The following is a 22,276-nucleotide window of genomic DNA, read 5'->3' on the forward strand; positions in this document are numbered from 1 at the left end:
AAGCTAGGCGAACTTTTTGCGCAAAATGACAATATTTATCCTGTACGCTCCGAGATTCCTTTCTTTTCTACATAATGATAATATACAAATGCCTATCTTTCGGCCAAGCAAAATTACCTAAATACTTAGAACATACAAGAGCTACATATATGTACATATACAGACACGCTTATGTTAATAGGCTTTAAGGTTTGGCCAAAAGTTTTCCGTGCAAGTCAAAAAGGATCATTATTTTCGTCCACTAAAATTACCAATTTTCTATTTTATTAAGTGCAATTCTTTATTAATATTTAATATTTGACATTCTTACCATTATATAGTGGATGGTGAATTGTTATTGTTGAATCAAGCATTCCGCTGGGATGTGTTCCGTGGAAATACCATATAAACGTTTGTGTTCAACCAATGTCTGGAAGTTCATCTCCATAAAATATCGATATTTTCTGCGAATATGGCATCCCTGTCCGTGCTGTCATTCTAAATTAAATGGCGCTGAGTTCCCAGCATTTTTCGTAAATTAATTCTACGTAAAATGTCCAGCGAAAGCGAGCAATATTACAGCAATGAAGAGGAGGATTCGGTGGTTAACAACACAAGTTCAGGTTAGTTTTTGGTGGGGCGGCTGGATATTGTTTATTACTTTGTTCACGTTCCATGCGATCTAGGCCTAGCAAGCCAATCTTCTCATCTCAGCCAAAATAGCAAAGGGACTGGCGTCATTATAGATGAAACCGACACTGAAGCGGAGGATTCAAAGCTGGCGGAGCGCTCGGAAGAATCAGGACAGACCAGTAAATCGGAGGAATCGGAAGAGTCGGAAGAGACCGGTAAGTCGGAGGAATCTGAGGTATCTGGTGAATCGGAGAACGACAGCTTTCGACCGCACGCCAAGAGCACCAAAAGAAAAATGCTCCGGCCCTTGGGAATACCTTCCGATACCGAGAATGAGGACGAAGAACTGGAACAGCGCGCCCTGTCTCCATGCACCCGTATGAGTATCACCGGAGTGCGGCCCCAGGATCTCAGCGATGGCGACAGCGAGATCGAATACAGCGATGAGGGGCAGGAGACTAGACAGGCAACCGCTCAAGGAGCTGTCGTGCCGCGCTACACCACTCAGTTCGCCGGCAACATCCAAGAAGCCCTCCATTCAACCCTGGGCTCTGCGGAAACAGAGCCTCTGGATGAGTCCAGCGGAAGTGACGTGCTGATTCTCAGCAGCAAGGAGACGCCCATTGAGATATTGTCTAGTACGGATGAAGACACCAGCAACAACAAGGAAAACATGTCCGGTTCTAATTTAGTGCGGTCATCTAGATCCTATTCTCCAAGAGGCAACGCTGGCGCTCCAGTGATCAAGGCCAGTAAGTCTCTTAGTCAGCCCACCATACAGGCGGCCCTCAAGTTAAAAACGTCGCCCGCTCGAAGCCAATCAAAGGTGAAGACCGAGGAACAGAGGGTGGTTAGCCAGGTGGTCTACGAGGAGGAGATGCGCAAGCTGGCAGAGAGTCGTGCTCAGCTTAGTGATGCGGAGAAGTTGTTTGAGAAGGTGGCCCACAAGCTGCCCGACAAGGGCAGCCAGATTATGAAGCGCATAGCTGCCCTGCGCAAAGAGGTAGAAGTGAAGGCACAAATTGCAAACGGATTAAAGGTGGAACCGAGTAGGGTGCCCGCAATAAAGGTTACCAACGCAATATTCAATGCACCAAAGGCCCCTCAAATCGACACACCTGACTGGGAAGACTTGTCGGCAGAGGTCAATCAGATCAAGCCTGTTTACACAGGCACCCAGGGAATGGCCACGTTCAACAACCAGAAGGCCCTCACCGTGGAATCATTGAAGGTTGGTTAAATAACATAATTAAACATTCAAGTCAAAATTTGTTAATTTAGTCACCAAAAAGCAATACAAAACATATTTTAATAAAAAACAAAAAGTAAGCAAACTTCGGCAAGCCGAAGTTGATATACCCTTGTACTTATTACAAAACGACTACATTTCGAACTCTATGCCTATATTATTAAAAACAATGAAGCCATATCTCAAGAGAATATTTTCATAAATAAAAACACAACAAAATAAAATTATTTTAATTTTTATTTTTTTCAATTTTTTGTTTTTCCTATTCGAGTTATGGGATATAGATGTCCGATTTTAATTTAATTAAAACCGTAATTCCATAGTAATTAAATATGACCAAAACCTAAAGAACAAAAAAAATTTCAGATTGTTCCTATGGGAGCTTTATGATATAGTCGTACTTTCCGGCTCGTTCCGACATATAATACTACCTACAATAGAAAGACAACTTTATGGACAGTTTTACGCAGATAGTTTTAAAACTGAGGGACTAGTTTGGCTAGATCAACTCTTCTGTTGAATATAAATAGTTATATGGTCGAAAATGTCCCTTCACTGTGTTGTAAAATTTTTAGATTGAAATTATAATACCCTCTGCAAGGGAATAAAAATATCCATTTAACAAAAGCGAAGGTATTGCGGAGGTATATATTTGTTTAATTTATTTATAAATTGCATGTAATACAAAATATGTTATTATTTATTTTTATACCCTTGCAGAGGATATTATAATTTTGGCCAAAAGTGTGCAACGCAGTGAAGGAGACATCTCCGACCCTATAAAGTATATATATTCTTGATCAGGATCGCGTTCTGAGTTGATATAAGCATGTCCGTCTGTCCGTCTGTCTGTTTCTACGCTAACCTAGTCTCTCAGTTTTGATGATATCGAATTGAAACTTTGCACACACCCTTCTTTCCTTTGCACGCAGTATATAAAACGGAACGGCCGGGATCGGCCGACTATATCCTATAATCGCCATATAACTGATAGATCGGAAATGCCATAACTTATTTATTTTTGTGTGCTTTCCAAAGTCATTGTTGCTCCATTTCATCATAAGATGAGGATATCTTTCTGATATAAAAGCTTGCAAAAAAATACATATAAATTTTGGAATAATAATGTTAGGTACTACACGAATTTAATAATAATAGGTTACTGATTTTTTTCAACTAAGTTGCTATCGTTCTCCCTAAAAATAATTGTTAAATTTATTTAGTACTTAACATTATTTTTTCTAAAATTTGAAAATATTGGTTTACAAGCTATTATCTTTTTTTATTGAAGGTAAAGTGACTAACTTGCGGATATTTTTTTTTGCATTTTTTTATGTATATTTGTTTCTGTAACCATTACCCCAATATTTTAATTTTAAAGCTTGAGAAAAATTATTATTAAATTTTATGAATTTATTATTCTTTGAAATAAAAAAGCCGATTTAAGTGGTATGACAAACTAATACTTATCGTAAAATTTTTATACCCTTACCCGCAGTGAAGGAGACATTTCCGACCTTATAAAGTATATATGTTCTTGATCAGCATCACTAGGAGAGTCGATCTAGCCATGTCCGTCTGTCCGTCCGTCTGTCCGTTTTTACGCATACGAGTCTCTCAGTTTTAAAGCTATCTACTTGAAACTTTCCCAAAAGTTGTCTTTCTATTGCAGGTAGTATATAAGTCGGAACGAGACAGATCGGGCGACTATATCAAATAGCTCCCATAGGAACAATCGGGAAAAAAATGTAAAAAAAATAAAACTTTGTTTTTAATTTTTTTGATCTTTGGGATTTTGTAATATTTAAATATTATAGATTTATGGTTTTAATTAAATTAAAATCGGACAACAAAATCATATAGATGCAATAGAAACGATGGCAAAATGCAGCGCAAAATCGACATAGCGTCATTGTTTTTAGTAATATAGGCAAATATATCGAAATGCAGTCGATTTGTAAAAACTGCTTCCTTTCTTGATTCTCATTTTTTTAGTTGTCCATATTGCTAGTAAGGTAACAGTTTACAAGGCTAAATCGCTTTAAACTGATCAAAGACTGAATTTCGCACGTGCCGACTTTTTACCCTTTTAGCATTTGTGATGAGTCAGAACGGATATCTGAGTGGCATGCTCATATTTGGAGGTCGCTGGGCACGAGTTACTGTGCGGCGGGCAACCAAGAGCATGCCAAGATTAAGAATTCGAAAACTGAATTTTTATAGCAGAAAATGCATTTCTCCCAATAGAGTGCAAAGAGGCTAATGATTGTTTTTGTAGGACCTCCATGGCTCACTGAAGGATTGCCCTGGACCCGAAGTGCTGGCGGAGGATCCCAAAGGCTTAAAAATCGCACTGATGGATCACCAAAAGCACGCCTTAGCCTGGATGTCATGGCGCGAGCGACAGGTTACTCGCGGGGGAATTCTGGCAGACGATATGGGCTTAGGCAAAACTCTGACAATGATCTCATCCGTGCTAGCATGCAAGAATCGCCAGGAGAGAGGGCAGGAAGAAGATCAGAGTAGCGACAGCGACAGTGATGATGAGAAAAACAAAAAGCGAAAAAGTACTGGCGAATGGAAGTCCAAGGGACGGAAGGACAGTAAGTGTCAATACCAGGATTTCATTTTAATTTAAAGTGTCTTAATCAATTTGATTTCCTTCCTTTAAATATTTTATTACCTAATTAAAATTTGTTTATAATTGTTACAAATTTTTCAGCCCACAAGGGTGGCACTTTAGTAGTATGCCCGGCAAGCTTGCTACGTCAGTGGGAGAGCGAGGTGGACTCCAAGGTGTCGCGTCACAAGCTGACCGTTTGCGTGCACCACGGCAACAACCGGGAAACCAAGGGTAAATACCTTCGCACCTACGACATGGTGGTGACAACCTACCAAATCGTAGCCCGGGAGCACAAGAATTTAAGTGCCGTGTTCGGCGTCAGGTGGCGACGGATAATCCTGGATGAAGCGCATGTGGTGCGCAATCACAAGTCACAGTCATCAATAGCCGTCAGTGATTTGCGAGGTAAATATCGTTGGGCTTTGACTGGCACTCCCATCCAAAACAAGGAACTTGATGTGTATGCGCTATTAAAGTTCCTACGCTGCCATCCCTTCGATGATTTAAACACATGGAAAAAGTGGATTGACAACAAGAGCGCTGGTGGGCAGAACCGCCTCAATCTGCTGATGAAGTCGATCATGCTGAGGCGCACCAAGGCACAGTTGCAGTTGGATGGCAAGCTGAACAATCTGCCCAACAAGGAGATACGTCTCATGGAGATATCGCTGGGTATTGAAGAGATGAACGTTTACCAAACAGTGATGACATATTCTAGGACACTTTTCGCCCAGTTTCTCCATCAACGCGCCGAGAAAGACACCGATTTTAATTACAGAAGCGAAGCCAACAAACCAACCTACAATCAAATAAAGGATCCAAATGGGGCTTATTACAAAATGCACGAAAAGTTCTCCAGAATGGCTAGCAGCAAAAAGGAGGTCAAATCTCATGATATTCTTGTGCTATTGTTGCGCCTGCGACAGATTTGTTGCCATCCGGGGCTGATCGATGCGGTGAGTTTAAGTTAAAAAGAACAAAAATGAAATTAAACATCGGCAAGCCGAAGTTTATATACCCTTGCAGTTTTTACAAAACGACTGCATTTCGATTTCTATGCCTATATACTAAAAGCAATAAGGCTATGCCGATTTTGCTGCATTTTGCCATCGTTTCTTTGGCAGCTATATTATATTGTTGTCCGATTTTGACAAAACTAAAAGCGTAATTCTGATATAGTAAACAATTACTATTTCTCAAAGAAATATTTTAATAAATAGAAAACCAGAAAAAATAACTTTTTTTAATTTTTATTATACCCTTTCAGAGGGTATTATAATTTCAGTCAAAAGTTTGCAACGCAGTGAAGGAGACATTTCCGACCCTATAAAGTATATATATTCTTGATCAGCATCACCAGGAGAGTCGATCTAGCCATGTCCGTCTGTCCGTCCGTCTGTCCGTCCGTTTCTACGCAAACTAGTCCCTCAGTTTTAAAGCTATCTGCTTGAAACTTTCCCAAAAGTTGTCTTTCTATTGCATGTAGTATATTTATTTATTTTTGGCCAATCAATCCGACCTACCAAATTTCATAAGGATCGGCCGACTATATCTTATAGCTGCCATATAACTGAACGATTGGAAATGATATAACTTTGGTGTTTTTAAAGTTAGGAAGTTGGGACTTTTTATGAGTATTAAGAATGCATCATATGAATAATTTTGGAGAATATAATTTATAGAATATTCTGCAAGGGTATATCAACTTCGGCTCCGCCCGAAGCTAGCTTTCCTTTCTTGTTTTTTTTATTTTTTAGATTTTCCTATGAGAGCTATATAATATAGGTGTTCGATTTTAATTTTATTAAAACCGTAATTCCATAGTATTTAAATATTACCAAATCCCAACGAAAAAGAAAATTAAAAACAACAAAAATATACTTTTTTAAAATTTATGACAGCTTTATGAGGAGTATGTGGAGTATATCCATATATATTTAGAAATAACGCAGTTATAGTTTTATTTCCCTTCCGATTTATGTGCTACCTGTAACAGAAATTAGTCGTTTTGCGAAGTATTATCAAAATAGATATTAAACTGATAGATAAGTCGAAATCACTACATCATATAGCGATCGAAAATGTTATCGAAAGGTGGAAAAACGATCATCGTTTTATAAAATATTACATTTTTATTATTCTTGCAAGGACTATATACTTCGGCTTGCCAAAGTTCGCTTGCTTTCTTATATTAGTATTGAAATTTCCGTCTAAAGCGTTTTTGTTTTTTTTTAGATGCTGGATGGGGAGGAGGCACAGAATATGGGAGCGAACAGTGATAGCGATTCACCGGAAATCGACTTGTTAGCGCAACTGAATAAACTGGCCATTACCGATACCTCCAGTGATGCTCATCCTTCTGGTGCCATGAGAGGAGATGAAGGCTATGCTGGCCCTCCTCTGGCTGCAGATGAAGCTCGAATCGCCAAGGCCTCTAAGAATCTGATGAAGCGCAGTAATCCGGTATTTAATTTAAACCGCCCTTCCTCAAAAATTTTAAAGGTAATAGACATACTCAGGTCATCAATTCTGAAGAGCTCGGACGATAAAGCCATAGTAGTATCGCAGTGGACCTCGGTGCTAGGCATTCTGCGGGATCATTTAAATAAGGATAGAGTGCCGACGCTGTCTCTGAACGGAGCCGTTCCGGTGAAAAGCCGTCAGGATATTGTGAATCAGTTTAACGATCCAAACAATCAAAACCGCATTCTTTTGCTCTCCCTCACCGCTGGCGGTGTGGGTTTGAACCTGATAGGTGCCAATCACCTTTTGCTTTTGGATCTTCACTGGAATCCCCAGTTGGAGGCTCAGGCCCAGGACCGAATCTATCGCGTTGGACAAAAAAAAGACGTGATTATCTACAAGTTTATGTGTGTGGACACTGTTGAGCAGCGGATCAAGGCCTTGCAGGATAAAAAATTGGAATTGGCTAATGGCGTCCTAACGGGCTCCACAGTTAGTTCAAAACTTACTATAGATGACCTTAAAGGTCTATTTGGAATGTGAAGTTGCCCAAAGCTGTTGCGATTTTAAGTTTATTTCATTGTCGTTCCTCATTTGTATTTCATAAAACAATTCTTTGATTTTATTTACAGCGAAATATTTATTTAAGATAAATGTAAATTTCCTTTTTGTTTTTATTTCTTTGTTTTGAAGCATTTTTATTAAAATTAACTAGAATACCATTTATATTGTTTGGTGATTTATAATGAGTTTTGTTAAATTTAAAAGTGTTCTACTATATTTTGATATACTTATTTTAATATTTCGCTTCTTTTGTTTATGTGGATACAATCGAATTCCACTATAATCTGAATAGCATAACATTTTTGGTTTTTGTCGAACTGTACAAAAGAAATATTTTGATGTATTAAGAATAATTTTGTTTTAAATTTAGAACTGTACGCTACACTTCTTTCTGCCGAATCAGTTCTCAAGAAGTAATAATAACCACATACTTTCTTCACAAGGCAGCACACAGCCCAAGAAAAATATAATATATTCTTAATAAATAAAATGTTTGTTTTAAGCTGAGAATTTCATATCAATCAAACTGGTTTTATGTAGGTATATTGAGGAATTTTTAACAAAATGAACTGATTTCGTTTCTTAAGTCAGTTAGGCCTAGGACTAGAACTGGTTAATATAGAATTGTGCCTATTGTAGGTTTAAATTTTGTGCTGATCGATATTAGATTCTAATTATTTTCTTGCAGAGAAACTTTTTAAAAATTAACTGTTGTATATACAATACACGAAGAGTTACAGCTGACACATACATCATTCCTTATAATAACTCGTCATAGAGTTTTTATAATATAGGTGTGCTATCTTTATTTATTTGAGATCAATTTGAAAAGGTTTTGAGGGGATTACACTTTCATATTCTGATGATCTATGATTTTTATGTTTCGATGGAATTATGTAAAAGATTAGATATTAAGGTTAGATATTAAATAACATTCTGCGGAATCAGGGAATATTTGTTACACTCTGTACGTCAGGGCCATCCATAGAAATGATCTTCAGCGAAGGTGTTGATATTAATTAATTATCGCTGTGAAAAGACAAAAATACGTTTTAAATAGATTAGTGTGTCGGCTTCTTAGTTAGTTAGAAATTCAACATTGCACTGCCAATATGCTTAAGCGCTAGTGCGGCATAAAATAATTTTTAGTACCAACGATCACAGTGCGCCCATATGGGTGCACTGTCTCGGCCATAAAGTCCATTAAAATCATTGTAATGTCTGACAGTCAGTCAAGGGCAGCTAAGGCGAAGACGACACCGGGCCCAGATATCCTTGGCCAGCTTACCTGCTGAACACAGGCCAAGTCCGCGTCCTCGGACTCTTAAGCAATGAGCTGCGCTCTGGCGCTCGTAAAAGCAAATTTTATAGCCACCGTTGCCCACGACCAGACCAAGTGGCTGGGCTGGAATGAAATGGGTTGGATTGGTATGGGTTGGCAGCCTGGTCCGCACAATATGGGAAGCATCTGGGTCCCGACCCGAGAGCTCGATTTTTATAATGCGAAATGTGATTTTTACGACGCGTTTTAAGATAATGCGGCAGGCGCTATACCTCGATTCTCCATTCGTTTTGCCTGATTTCTAATTGTTGCAGTCATTTTAGCTCAAGATAACACTGAAAACCACTTCTACCAGCTCTGCACTATAATACCAATGAAAAAATCAATGGACAATAAATTCTAAATTGTAAACAAATGTAAAACAAAGCTGCCTGTTGTCTTGAGAACATAAACAAAATAATAAATTTAAATTTATTTTAGCCCAAGATTATAAATTGAATAAGATCAGGCCCGATGAGAGGGAGACAGCCGGCACATTTTTCCGGGGCCCGCATTGGTCAGGGGCACGGCAGCGAGAAATTTTTTTCGAAAGAAAAACATAAATCAAAAAGTCCACTTTTGTTCTGTGACTAAACTCATTTAGCTTCTGATGTATAACACTTCTGTATAATTCAAATAAGAATCGAAAAGGGCCCGTGTCCGGGGCCCGGGCCCGGTGTGGCTCTCGACGGACCTGAATAAAATGTATTTCATGTATAGCACATCTATTTTGAATTAATAAAATAAGCATTGCAGTTTAAAACAAATAATCTTGCATTTCTTTTAAGTATAAATAACTTCTGATTTTTACTCACAAATTTAAAGCATTTTTGAAACCTTTTTATACCCTTGCAGAGGATATTCTAATTTTGGTCAAAAGTGTGCAACGCAGTTGATATAACTTTGTTGTTATACCCTTGCAGAGCGTATTATAATTTCAGTCAAAAGTTTGCAACGCAGTGAAGGAGACATTTCCGACCCTATAAAGTATATATATTCACCATCACCAGGAGAGTCGATCTAGCCATGTCCGTCTGTCCGTCTGTCCGTCCGTCCGTTTCTACGCAAACTAGTCCCTCAGTTTTAAAGCTATCTGCTTGAAACTTTCCCAAAAGTTGTCTATCTATTGCAGGTAGTATATAAGTCGGAACGAGCCGGATCGGGCCACTATATCGTATAGCTGTCATATAACTGAACGATCAGAAATGCCATAACTTTGGTGTTTGTAAAGTTAGGAAGTCGTGATTTTCTATGCGTTTTATTTTTGGCCAATCAGTCTGACCTACCAAATTTCATAAGGATCGGCCGACTATATCCTATAGCCGCCATATAACTGATTGATCGGAAATGCCATAACTTTGGTGTTTGTAAAGTTAGAAAGTTGGGATTATCTATGGGTTTAATTTTTCGCCAATCAATCCGACCTACCAAATTTCATAAGGATCGGCCGACTATATCTTATAGCTGCCATATAACTGATTAATCGGAAATGCCATAACTTTGGTGTTTGTTAAGTAAGGAAGTTGGGATTTTCTATGAGTATTAAGAATGCATCATATAAATAATTTTGGAGAATATAATTTACAGAATATTCTGCAAGGGTATATCAACTTCGGCTCCGCCCGAAGTTTGCTTTCCTTTCTTGTTATACCCTTGCAGAGGGTATTATAATTTTGGTCAGAAGTTTGTAACGCAGTGAAGGAGACGCTTCCGACCCTATAAAGTATATATATTCTTGATCAGGATCAATAGGGGAGTCGATATAGCCATGTCCGTCTGTCCGTCTGTTTCAATACCGTTTGCGAGCTCAGTTTAAAAGCTAGCGATCTGAAACTTTCACACTCGTCCTAAAACATGTGTACGCAGATCAAGTTTGAAAATCGCCCCGATCGGACGTTTATATCCTATAGCTCCCATAGGAACAATCGGATATATCTAGCAAGAATTGATGATATTTCGCGCAGTGTAAAAGCTATTGACATGAATCTTTCCAAATCGTATTTTTTTATGCATACCTTGATCAGGGTAAAAGCGCGTGGCGATCGGACGTCTATATCCTATAGCTCCCATAGGAACAATAGGGTAAAATCGGTCCAAATGTTTTTCAGAATATTTCGCGCTGTGTAAAAGCTATTGTTATAAATTTTTACAAATCGTATTTTTTTATGCATTCCTTCATCAAGGTATAAGCGCGTGCTAATCGGACGTCTATATCCTATAGCTCCCATAGGAACAATCGGATATAACTTTCAAGAATGGAAGATATTTCGCGCAGTGTAAAAGCTATTAACATAAATCTTTCCAAATCTTATTTTTTTATGCATCCCATAGGAACAATAGGGTGAAATCGGTTAAAATTTAATGATTTTTAGGATATTTCGCACAGTATATAAGCAATTGACATGAATCTTTCCAAATCGTATTTTTTTATGCATACCTTGATTAGGGTAAAAGCACGTGACGATCGGACGTCTATATCCTACAGCTCCCATAGGAACAACAGGGTGAAATCGGTCCAAATTTGATGATTTTCTGATTTTTTCGCGTAGCGTGTAAGCTACTGACATACATTTTTCAAAGTCTTATTTATTTACGCATATCTGGATTAGGGTAAAAGCGCTTGCCGACCGGACGTCTATTTCTTATAGCTTCCGTAGGAAAAATAGTTAAAGGCTGCGAAAGTATCCCTTTTTTTCTATTTTTATATGACATTTTTGCAGTATAAAAGCAATTGACATCAAACGACGCAAATCTAGTTTATTTATGTATACCTTATTCCTTTCGCTACTTTTTCAGTTTTAGCAATTTCGGCAAAGTCTGCAAGGGTATTAAAACTTCGGCTTGCCGAAGTTAGCTTCCGTCCTCGTTTTTAATTTGTTTTTTGTTGATCTCTGGGATTTGGTAATATTTAAATACAATACAACAATATCATATATGTAGCTGCCATAGAAACGATGGCAAAATGCAGCCCTAAATCGACATATGTAGCTTCATTGTTTTTAGTAATAAAGGCATAAAAATCTAAATGTACTCGTTTTGTAATAACTGCAAGGATATATTAACTTCGACTTACCGAATTTTGCTTCTTTTCTTGTTTATATGTGAAAATTGTCAATGCTTAAATGACATTTATCCTTTTTTCACCGAGTACACCCCATTCTCTTCCCTTCTAGAGGTTATATATTTGCATTTTTTATTTGCCTTTGTAGTATGAAGTCCACTTTTTATGTTTGCCAAGAAAAAGTTTCCACCGAAAAAGGAGTAGCTAAAAGTGATTCTTGAGCCCCTTGAGTTAAGCTGACTGCGGCTCGGTTCGGTTCGCTTCGGATTGGTTTGCTTTGGTTTCTGGTTTTGTATACGCCATACATTATTGTTTATTTTTTAATAATGCGTGTCCACTAAAACCGAAAAAGAAGAGGAAGCGTAACGCGGCATCATAAACACCGAAGGGCGCCCAGCACGCAAGACGTCGAAGAACAATAAACACGAACACCGAAAAACAAATGAATGTGTGAGCGCTCTGAGCCTGAACAGCGGATTGAAAGTGCCATGGATGTGGATGTCGATGTGGAGGAGGAGCAGTCGCAATGGGGCAGAAACAAGGGAAGCATTTCAGGGCGAAATTCGAGCAGAGTAAGCTGAAACCGAAACCAAAACCTCGAACCGCGCTCACTGAAAACTACATATAACATTCTTGTTTTTATTCCTTTATTTTGTTGTGTTTTATTTTTATGGCAAGCATTGCATTTAATATGGCAGCCCCGGGTATCAAAAACAGGCTCGCTCTCAGGGGACGATTATGACTGAGGAGCATTAAAAGCGGACGGATTTACTCTTTTTAATGGCAACTCAGCGGAAATTAGGAATCGGCGGAAATTGTGTGGCAACAATAATATCCCTGCGTATATTGTATAATGTTAAATGTATGATTATGCACAATCTTTGGTGTATACAAATTCCAGAAAAGGCTACAAAGTTGCTACTTCTGGAAACTACCGGAAGTTAGTAGTCTAAAGTGGGGTAAGATCGGTCCGTAAAAAACTGATTTACTATTAATTCAACACTCAAATAATATAAATTGTTAATTTAGTTAAATAACGGTCCGATATTTTAAGGGACACATAGGTGTAGTTTATAATTTTAGACAAGCCCGAACTCTTTGACTAGCGGTTCCTAAACATTTTTATACCCTTGCAGAGGGTATTATAATTTCAGTCAAAAGTTTGCTACGCAGTGAAGGAGACAATTCCGACCCTATAAAGTATATATATTCTTGATCAGCATCACCAGGAGAGTCGATCTAGCCATGTCCGTCTGTCCGTCCGTCTGTCCGTCTGTCCGTCCGTCCGTCCGTTTCTACGCAAACTAGTCCCTCAGTTTTAAAGATATCTGCTCATAACTTTCCCAAAAGTTGTCTTTCTATTGCAGGTAGTATATAAGTCGGAACGAGCCGGATCGGCCGACTATATCCTATAGCTGTCATATAACTGAACGATCGGAAAGGCCATAACTTTGGTGTTTGTAAAGTTAGGAAGTTAGGATTTTCTATGGGTTTTATTTTTGGCCAATCAATCCGACCTTTCAAGTTTCATAAGGATCGTCCGACTATATCCTATAGCTGTCATATAACTGAACGATTGGAAATGCCATTACCTTAGTATTTTTAATGTTAGGAAGTTGGGATTTTTTATAAGTATTAAGAATGCATCATATGAATAATTTTGGAGAATATAATTTACAGAATATTCTGCAAGGGTATATCAACTTCGGCTCCGCCCGAAGTTAGCTTTCCTTTCTTGTTATACCCTTGCAGAGGGTATTATAATTTTGGTCAAAAGTGTGCAACGCAGTGAAGGAGACATCTCCGACCCTATAAAGTATATATATTCTTGATCAGGATCACCTCCTGAGTTGATATAGCCATGTCCGTCTGTCCGTCTGTCCGTCTGTCCGTCTGTCCGTCTGTCCGTCTGTCCGTCTGTCTGTTTCTACGCAAACTAGTCTCTCAGTTTTAAAGCTATCGGATTGAAACTTTGCACACACCCTTCTTTCCTTTGCACGCAGTATATAAGTCGGAACGGCCGGGATCGGCCGACTATATCCTATAGCTGCCATATAACTGATTGATCGGAAATGCCATAACTTTCGTGTTTGTAAAGTTAGGAAGTTGGGATTTTCTATGGGTTTTATATTTGGCCAATCAATCCGACCTACCAAATTTCATAAGGATCGGCCGACTATATCCTATAGCTGCCATATAACTGATTGATCGGAAATGCCATAACTTTGGTGTTTGTAAAGTTAGAAAGTTGGGATTTTCTATGGGTTTTATATTTGGCCAATCAATCCGACCTACCAAATTTCATAAGGATCGGCCGACTATATCCTATAGCTGCCATATAACTGATTGATCGGAAATGCCATAACTTTGGTGTTTGTAAAGTTAGAAAGTTGGGATTTTCTATGGGTTTTATATTTGGCCAATCAATCCGACCCACCAAATTTCATAAGGATCGGCCGACTATATCCTATAGCTGCCATATAACTGATTGATCGGAAATGCCATAACTTTGGTGTTTGTAAAGTTAGGAAGTTGGGATTTTCTATGGATTTTATTTTTGGCCAATCAATCCGACCTATCAAATTTCATAAGGATCGGCCGACTATATCCTATAGCTGCCATATAACTGAACGATTGGAAATGCCATAACTTTGGTGTTTGTAAAGTTAGAAAGTTGGGATTTTCTATGGGTTTTATATTTGGCCAATCAATCCGACCCACCAAATTTCATAAGGATCGGCCGACTATATCCTATAGCTGCCATATAACTGATTGATCGGAAATGCCATAACTTTGGTGTTTGTAAAGTTAGGAAGTTGGGATTTTCTATGGATTTTATTTTTGGCCAATCAATCCGACCTATCAAATTTCATAAGGATCGGCCGACTATATCCTATAGCTGCCATATAACTGAACGATTGGAAATGCCATAACTTTGTTGTTGTTAAAGTTAGGAAGTTCGGATTTTTTATGAGTATTAAGAATGCATCATATGAATAATTTTGGAGAATATAATTTACAGAGTATTCTGCAAGGGTATATCAACTTCGGCTCCGCCCGAAGTTAGCTTTCCTTTCTTGTTTGTCATGTTTCTGTCACTTTGATGCTTGCACAATGCCCATAGAACTATGGTTGATGTATTTTTATACATTGCTCTGCCTATTCGTCTGAGACTTTTGATGTGCCAAAGCACCAGTCAATTTACAGTGTCCTCAGATACATCTTAAATGTGTTCAAGCAAATTAGCAGAAGGATATAATTTGACCAAAAGAAGTATTACTGTGGGCGGTAAATATTCTTCCAGTGCATTCGGCGGTGAAAAGGTGGAAAGGAGGATTGTCTAGAAAAATGCGCGGCAGCAAATGGAAACAAAATATCGTAAAATGGAAACTTATGCATTTATTGCCATTTTGGCCACGGCAACAAAAGCGGGTTGCAACGGAATTGAAGTGCCATTCGAAAGGATATTTGCTCCTTGTGTGCGTTTGTTTCTTGCCGAAATGAAATGCTTTCAGGAACTGCTGCTCGCAGGATCTCCCCAAGGCTCGTAAAAGTTTTCGGTATTGTTTGCCTGCTTTTATGGTTTTGAGTTTTGCCAGAATAATTGTTTGTTGTTGCCGATGTTTCCATTCTTTTTTTTCGACCGACTCTTTTTAATAAGTTTGATTTGGCAGATCCCCGTCACGGGGTTAAATGAACTTTGCGATAGTTTTACGAGATCCAACTGCCTGACTTTGTAGTCTCGCCCTCTCAAAGGAACATTTAATTGCAGCCCGACGTTCTAGGCTTAGAAGAGGGCAGAAATGGTTGCCAACAGACGCGTCCTCAGAAAGAATATTTTCACGCAGCTAACGTGCGATTCAGTTTCGGTTTTATGATGCAGACCCATAAAAACAGAACACTGACACTGCGTTGCGTCCCTTTGATGCCGGAATATTCCACAGGAGTGCGGTAAGAGGCGACAGTTCCGTCGGGCTGGTTGGGGGTTTTAATGGGCGCAAAACAATCGAAGGGCCAGGAACGCTGCACAGTTTCTAGACAAGATTTAGATGCCGATTCGCTGCTCTTTCATAATTTTGCAATGCGAATGTTTTATTACCTTGGACGAGACCAACACATTGAAATATGCATTCTGAATTGTCGTCTTCGCGGTCTGCCTGGGGCATCGTTAAATAGGAAACCGACGAACACAAAAAAGAATGTGCGAAGCGTAAGTTTTGATGTTTAGATGCCCAGCCCCAGCCCCCAACACCAGACCTAGTCCCCGCCTTTTCTAGAGGCAACTGGAGAAGCCCTTGTCGCTGTTGGCGCCACTTGTGTTTTTAATTAAAGCAAATCGCTTAGCAAAACAAAAGGCTACAAAATGCTCAAGCGCTGGGAACAAAACACAAGCTCGCCTTTGCACATCTCAATGAAAATATAAACAAAAATGCCAATGACAGCAGCATGGAAATTCAACACTTGCCTCTCCGAATTAAGCAACTGCAGAATGCAGCACCAAGAAAATAGCAAATGCTTCAATTGTCAGGGGCGAAGGCGGTGCCGAAAGGGTGCTGGCCATGTCGGGCCAAGAGGAATTGTTTTTCATCTGGAGCCCGGATCAAGGCTGCTTTTGTTGCCCACGTTGCAGTCATCAGGACAAATGGCGAAAAGGCCATTGCATACTTTCGTGCGCAGTACGGAAGTGCAACCGACACTCCACTGCAACCCGTTCCGCAGGCGAAGACTGGGATCTGGTCTAGGAACCGAGACGGGAATGAGCCAGCCAACCCAAATTGTGAACATAAAACTATGCTGCGAAATTGATTTGATTAAAGGCAACGCGCCTGGGCCAGCATGCGAAATGAGCTGCAAGTGTGCAAGGAAAAACAGTGAGGTGGCTCCAAACTATTCGAGAAGTGAGACCAACGCATGGAGCAAGTTTTGGGATGTCCTGTTACTTAGATTATCTACATTTGTTTGCCAAAAATATCGTCTCCAAACAACCATATTCAATTTTGAATAAATATTAAACTACTGTTAATTAACATTGTAGATTCTTATAATTCTATGATTAAGGTGTTACTTAGATTGGGTAAATTTTTTGTAAATTTTGTAGCCAAAAATGTGAATCAGAAAATTGCCAAGGAACAAGTTACATAAAAAAAGAATGAAAAGGCCTAGCGAATCAGTAGACATTTCTATAAAACTTTGAAGCTTTTGTTGTTTATTGATTAAGGTAAAATTTTATAAATAAATAATTATGTTCTTTGGTATATAAATTTTGTATTGTCTTAAAATGTATTGTTCCTCAAATTTTTGGTAATACATACCATAATAAACTAACGATGTTTTTGCTTATTTATAATAAATAAATAATAAATAAAAATGGTTAATCAAAAACAATATTTTAAGGCGTTCTGACAATTTATATGAAAATCTGGGAAAGACGTTTTCAGTTGAAGTATCCGTGTTTATATCACAACGGAATCAAGTGTTCAACATTTGTATACCCTGGCATAGAGTAGGCATTTTCGATCCTATAAAGAATATATATATTATGTTTCGTCTGTCAATCTATCAATCAAAATTAAACTTTTATATTTTTCTTATTTATATTGCAGAGTTTATGTACTAGTGGTACTGGGCCTCGAACAACTATATCAAATAGCTACCATAATTAAATATAAAACTACAGTGATACAGTAATTTCTTATATATTGAAGTTATGTTTTTTAAATCGACGACTTTATCATAATGCTGGCACAGAAAATAAACAAAACTGATAAGAATATATTAGAAAAACAACATTAAAATTATAAGTCATTAGACCGCTGGTCTTCCGATTTTCTAAGTTAAAGGGACATTTTTCTTGATTTAAGAAAACTTATGATCACTTTTTGGTATTCTCCCTTAAATTGATAATATGTTTTTAAGGAATAGTAAGCCGATTGTGGCCATTGTGTGCTCATTTTATCCTTCTTTAATGCATACACCTCCATACACCTTCCATATAGCATATATAATAACCAACCAATCTCTTTAACATTCCATATATTTCGATTAAAATTGGGACAAAATAATGAACAAAATCGGTTAACTAGAACTCGAGGTAAAAAATAGATTAACAAAATGATATCATTCCTAAACTTTTGAGAGTCATTTTCTTAATCAGTGAGTCCAACTTTACCGGAAAACCAAACCTTTATCTCTGAAGCAATTTGTCGATTTCATTTTGTAAGCCAGAGTAATTTAACAAATCACTTACTCTCGGGAACAGATCAGGACTAATTTGTGAGGCTGGGCGTAATACTCACACAAAGAGGACAGCTGCCGCTGCTGCTGCCGCCACTGCGGCAGCAACATTGCGATACTGCTACGTGGCAGCCGTAGAGCTGACCAGGTGGTGGCCGTGGTGGTACGATCCGTTGCTGCTGCTGTGGGCCGGGGGCGGAGGCGGCGGCGTGGTGGGCGTGGGCGAGCGTGATCTCTGCCTGCGGCTGAGGGTGGGCGTGGGTGTGGGCGTGGAGGAAGTGGTGGCCATCGTGGTGACCATCGTGGGCGAGGCGGCTGAGTGCACGGTGCCGTTGCTGCTTCCGGGACGCGAGTGCTTTTGGTGGTGGGCGGCAGACGGTCCGCTGGGACTGCTCGGCGAGCGGCTGAGGGCCAGCGGCTCGGGGGTCGGCGGACAAATCTGGGTGAGCGGCAGGTGGGTGAAGTGCGCCCCATAGCGACCCTGCTCGATGCTCGGGTAGGTCAGGTACATGGGCGCCCCGTTGACCAGAGCCATCGGGGTGTAGTAATTGTAGTAGATCTGCGCTACTGTGCGATTTATCTCCACGCGAGCTGGGGATTAACAAAAGTTGTGCGATTATCATTTTGCGCTAGCAATTATGTCTATGTATTATGTCTAATACACAAGAACAAGAAATATAACCTTTTCAAAATTTCACGAAATTTTTGTATATGTTGGTGCTCCCCGGGTAAAAGTCCCATACAAACTTATGTTTTATCAACCACAAGTTCGGCAGTATAGTTTAGAATAAGAAAATTTTAAGTTTGGAGACATTTTAAATTACGTAGATTATATTATTGAAGTGACCAAATCGTTTTCTGATTAAACACTTTCAAATCATCACCACGTTAAAAAAACGTTCTTGACTTCAACCATTGATAATTTGTTTGGTTTTGATTTCTACACAAGTTCTCTGATAAAACACCTCCAGAGTATACGAGTATTTCTTCTATGAAAAAATTTTGTTTGCCTTTAAATCTACGGTTTTTTCTTTTAATTTCTGTTTTAAGGGTATTCATAAGGTGATTAAATTAGTTTTATTTTGCAATAAAAACACAATATTTGTATTATTATCTACTTATATTTTTATACCCGTTACTCGTAGAGTAAAAGGGTATATTGTATTCGTGCAAAAGTATGTAACAGGTAGAAGGAAGCGTTTCCGACCCTATAAAGAATATATATTCTTGTTCAGGATCACTAGTCCGTCTGTCTGTCCGTCTGTCTGTCCGTCTGTCTGTCCGTCTGTCTGTCCGTCGGTCTGTCCATCTGTCTGTCCGTATGAACGCTGAGATCTCGGAAACTATAAAAGCTAGAAGATTGGCATTTTGTATGTAGATTTTAGGATTTCCTACGCAGCGCAAGTTTGTTTCAAAATGGTGCCACGCCCCCTCTGACGCCCACAAGCCACAAGCTGTGGCCATAGTTTTGATGCTATTATGAAAATTTTAACTGATATGTATTTGTTTCGTCAATACCTATCGATTGGCCTAATAAAAGTTTGCCACGGCCACTCTAACGCACAAAAACCCATTAAACGCTTAAGCCTGGCTAGCGCCTACATTTCCGCCTTTCATGGCCCGTGGTACCACGGTAGCGTCATCTAACGGATGACTTTGGAACAGCTGGCCAAGGTGCTAATTCGAGCGGCGAAAAACATACAAGAGGGCATATTTATATTAAGTTGTTTAGCTGAGTAACGGGTATCTAATAGTCGAGGCACTCGACTATAGCGTTCTTTCTTGTTTCAAACTTTTATTATGTAGCCTTTTCGCTGTAATTAAAACGTTTTTTTTTTATTAAAGAGTAGTTTAATAGTATTTTTATACCCTTGCAGAGGGTATTATAATTTTGGTAAAAAGTGTATATATTCTTGATCAGGATCACCTCCTGAGTTGATATAGCCATGTCCGTCTGTCCGTCTGTCTGTTTCTACGCAAACTCGGAACGGCCGGGATCGGCCGACTATATCCTATAGCTGCCATATAACTGATTGATCGGAAATGCCATAACTTTGGTGTTTGTAAAGTTAGAAAGTTGGGATTTTCTATGGGTTTTATATTTGGCTAATCAATCCGAATCCCCAAATTCCATAAGGATCGGCCGACTATATCCTATAGTTGTCATATAACTGATTGATCGGAAATGCCATAACTTTGATGTTTGTAAAGTTATTCATTCATATGATGCATTCTTACCACTCATAAAAAATCCCAACTTCCTAACTTTACAAACACCAAAGTTATGGCATTTCCGATCAATCAGTTGTATGGCAGCTATAGGATATAGTCGGCCGCTCCGGCTCGTACCGACTTATATACTACCCGCAATAGAAAGATAAGTTTTGGGAAAGTTTTTAAGCAGATATCTTTAAAACTGATGGACTAGTTTGCGTAGAAACGGACAGACGGACGGACAGACGGACATGGCTAGATCGACTCTCCTGGTGATGCTGATCAAGAACATATATACTTTATAGGGTCGTAAATGTCTCCTTCACTGCGTTGCAAACTTTTGACTGAAATTATAATACTCTCTGCAAGGGTATAAAAAATGGACTTCAATTTATTTAGTCTGTACAAATCCACCATGATTTTTTATGAGTCTTTTTTGTAACGATTATTAGGAATTTATTTTTAAAGTTATAAACTGAAAAAGAATTATTACAAAGAGAAACAAATCGAATTTTTTAATACACCACTGCAATATTAAAAAAATACTCGTCTTAATGCATTGCCCAAGTCTGAGGGATACGTCATAAAAGATAACATTTTTGGTTTTGGCACAGATTTTAAAGAGTTTAAACGGAAGTAAAAATAGAGTTTAAATGAAAATAATTCTGAATACCTAAGAAATCATTAATTTAATATTTGTATTATCTCATAATGGATTTATAATAATAAGACCTATAAGACCTATAAAATGGTTCAGGCCATCTTTATTTCTGCTCTGTTTATTGTTAATATACACATGAGGCTATCCCTAATAAACGGATTTAGTCGTTAGCCAGACTAATATTTTTTTTTTCATCACTCGTAAGGGATGTTTAGTTGTGATAAATATTTTTTGAAAAATGGGCGTTATTTGTTAGCCCCAGTTATGATAAATATATTTTTCAATATGAGGGATATTTATTTTCATCAGAGTATGCCTATCCTTGATGAATATTTATGACAAGCCTAATGAATATTTATGACAAGCCCTGGTTTATTTTGGTAACTTTCCAGAACACTTCTGAATAACTATAAAATTTTTTTTTTTTAACATTTGCATTTTATTTATTGGATCTTCTCTGAATTGAGACTAACAATAAGTATATAGAATCTTAAATTAAAGAACTATCTGACAGTTAAGGTGACTGGCGCGAGATTTAGGGGCTCTAATAACTATTGCTGAGCTGGAAGGTCATTGCGTTGCAATCGGGTGCGGTTGGAAACCCTGGCTAGGGCCCTGGCGAGCTGGTTTGGATGAGAAGTTAGCTTGGTGTGGTAGGACGCTTTTTGTTTTGATATTTCATCTTTTACGGGTAGAATGCCAAGATCTCTGTGGATGTTGTCGTTCCGAACATTCCAAGGTGCCCCAGTGATAGTTCTTAGGATTTTTGATTGTGCTCGCTGAATAATGTCGAAATAAACGACGGATTGTTAGAAGGCATACCACATGGTTCATGGAAAAGAGAGTAGAACAGTTTAGAGCTACGGCCGGCGGCCATAACATAAACTGCGGCCGCACTTAAGGTCTATGCCACCCGGCCAAGATGTGCGCCATTTTGAAAGGCTCATGAGGAATCGGGCCCCCTACTCCGAACACGGCCCACCTATAGCCCGGCATGCACTTTATGTGCAACCTTCGCACGGTGCTCACATAATACACCTCCCCCGTGCCCCTACTGCCCCTGTCCCACCGTAGTGCCACGCCTCCAGAGCCACGTCCACGTCCACATCCACATCTACATGCACATCCACTGCCAGATCCACATCCCGATTCCAGTCCCAGTTGGAGGTTCGACAGGCAAGAGCCTTTGTCTTACGCTCCCCGCCTTATCTGCGTGGCAAAAACTTTTCAAAATTTTACTGCTTGCTGCAACATCAAAATGCCAAGTTTTTACG

The 22,276-nt window shown here is 38.9% G+C and overlaps 2 protein-coding genes across 5 annotated transcripts in view; one reads left to right on the forward strand and one right to left on the reverse strand.

Annotated features, from left to right (window-relative positions):
- Positions 1 to 436: 436 nt before the first annotated feature.
- LOC108042470 (transcription termination factor 2) lies at positions 437 to 9,564 on the forward strand. 2 transcript variants are annotated; one of them, XM_017120781.2, is made up of 6 exons: positions 438 to 602; positions 666 to 1,843; positions 4,140 to 4,464; positions 4,584 to 5,440; positions 6,720 to 6,947; positions 7,004 to 7,156. In XM_017120781.2, exons 1-6 carry the CDS (start codon positions 533 to 535, stop codon positions 7,031 to 7,033), a joined length of 2,688 nt encoding a protein of 895 aa, XP_016976270.1. In that variant the 5' UTR covers positions 438 to 532; the 3' UTR covers positions 7,034 to 7,156. The 2 variants fall into 2 exon arrangements, with proteins under 2 accessions (XP_016976269.1, XP_016976270.1); XM_017120780.2 differs by having other exon boundaries at positions 437 to 602; positions 6,720 to 9,564.
- The window catches only part of LOC108042472 (protein doublesex), a 72,434-nt gene continuing 58,585 nt past the window's right edge, over positions 8,428 to 22,276 (reverse strand). For all 3 annotated transcript variants that reach the window (XM_017120783.2, XM_017120784.1, XM_017120782.1), the window contains exons 4-5: positions 18,190 to 18,718; positions 8,428 to 8,540 (exon numbers count right to left, since the gene is read on the reverse strand). In XM_017120783.2, coding sequence (XP_016976272.1) covers positions 18,249 to 18,718 — 470 coding nt within the window. In that variant the 3' untranslated portion in view covers positions 8,428 to 8,540; positions 18,190 to 18,248. The remainder of the gene's footprint in view (positions 8,541 to 18,189; positions 18,719 to 22,276) is intronic.

Source organism: Drosophila rhopaloa, unplaced genomic scaffold, assembly GCF_018152115.1.
Source record: "Drosophila rhopaloa isolate 14029-0021.01 unplaced genomic scaffold, ASM1815211v1 contig_155, whole genome shotgun sequence".
Lineage (NCBI taxonomy): Eukaryota > Metazoa > Arthropoda > Insecta > Diptera > Drosophilidae > Drosophila > Drosophila rhopaloa.

Coding starts and splice junctions, on each gene's coding strand:
- LOC108042470 (XM_017120780.2), top strand. CDS start 533: ATGTCCAGCGAAAGCGAGCAATATTACAGCAATGAAGAGGAGGATTCG. Junction 4,465..4,583: donor GTCCAAGGGACGGAAGGACA/GTAAGTGTCAAT, acceptor CAAATTTTTCAG/CCCACAAGGGTGGCACTTTA. Junction 5,441..6,719: donor ATCCGGGGCTGATCGATGCG/GTGAGTTTAAGT, acceptor GTTTTTTTTTAG/ATGCTGGATGGGGAGGAGGC.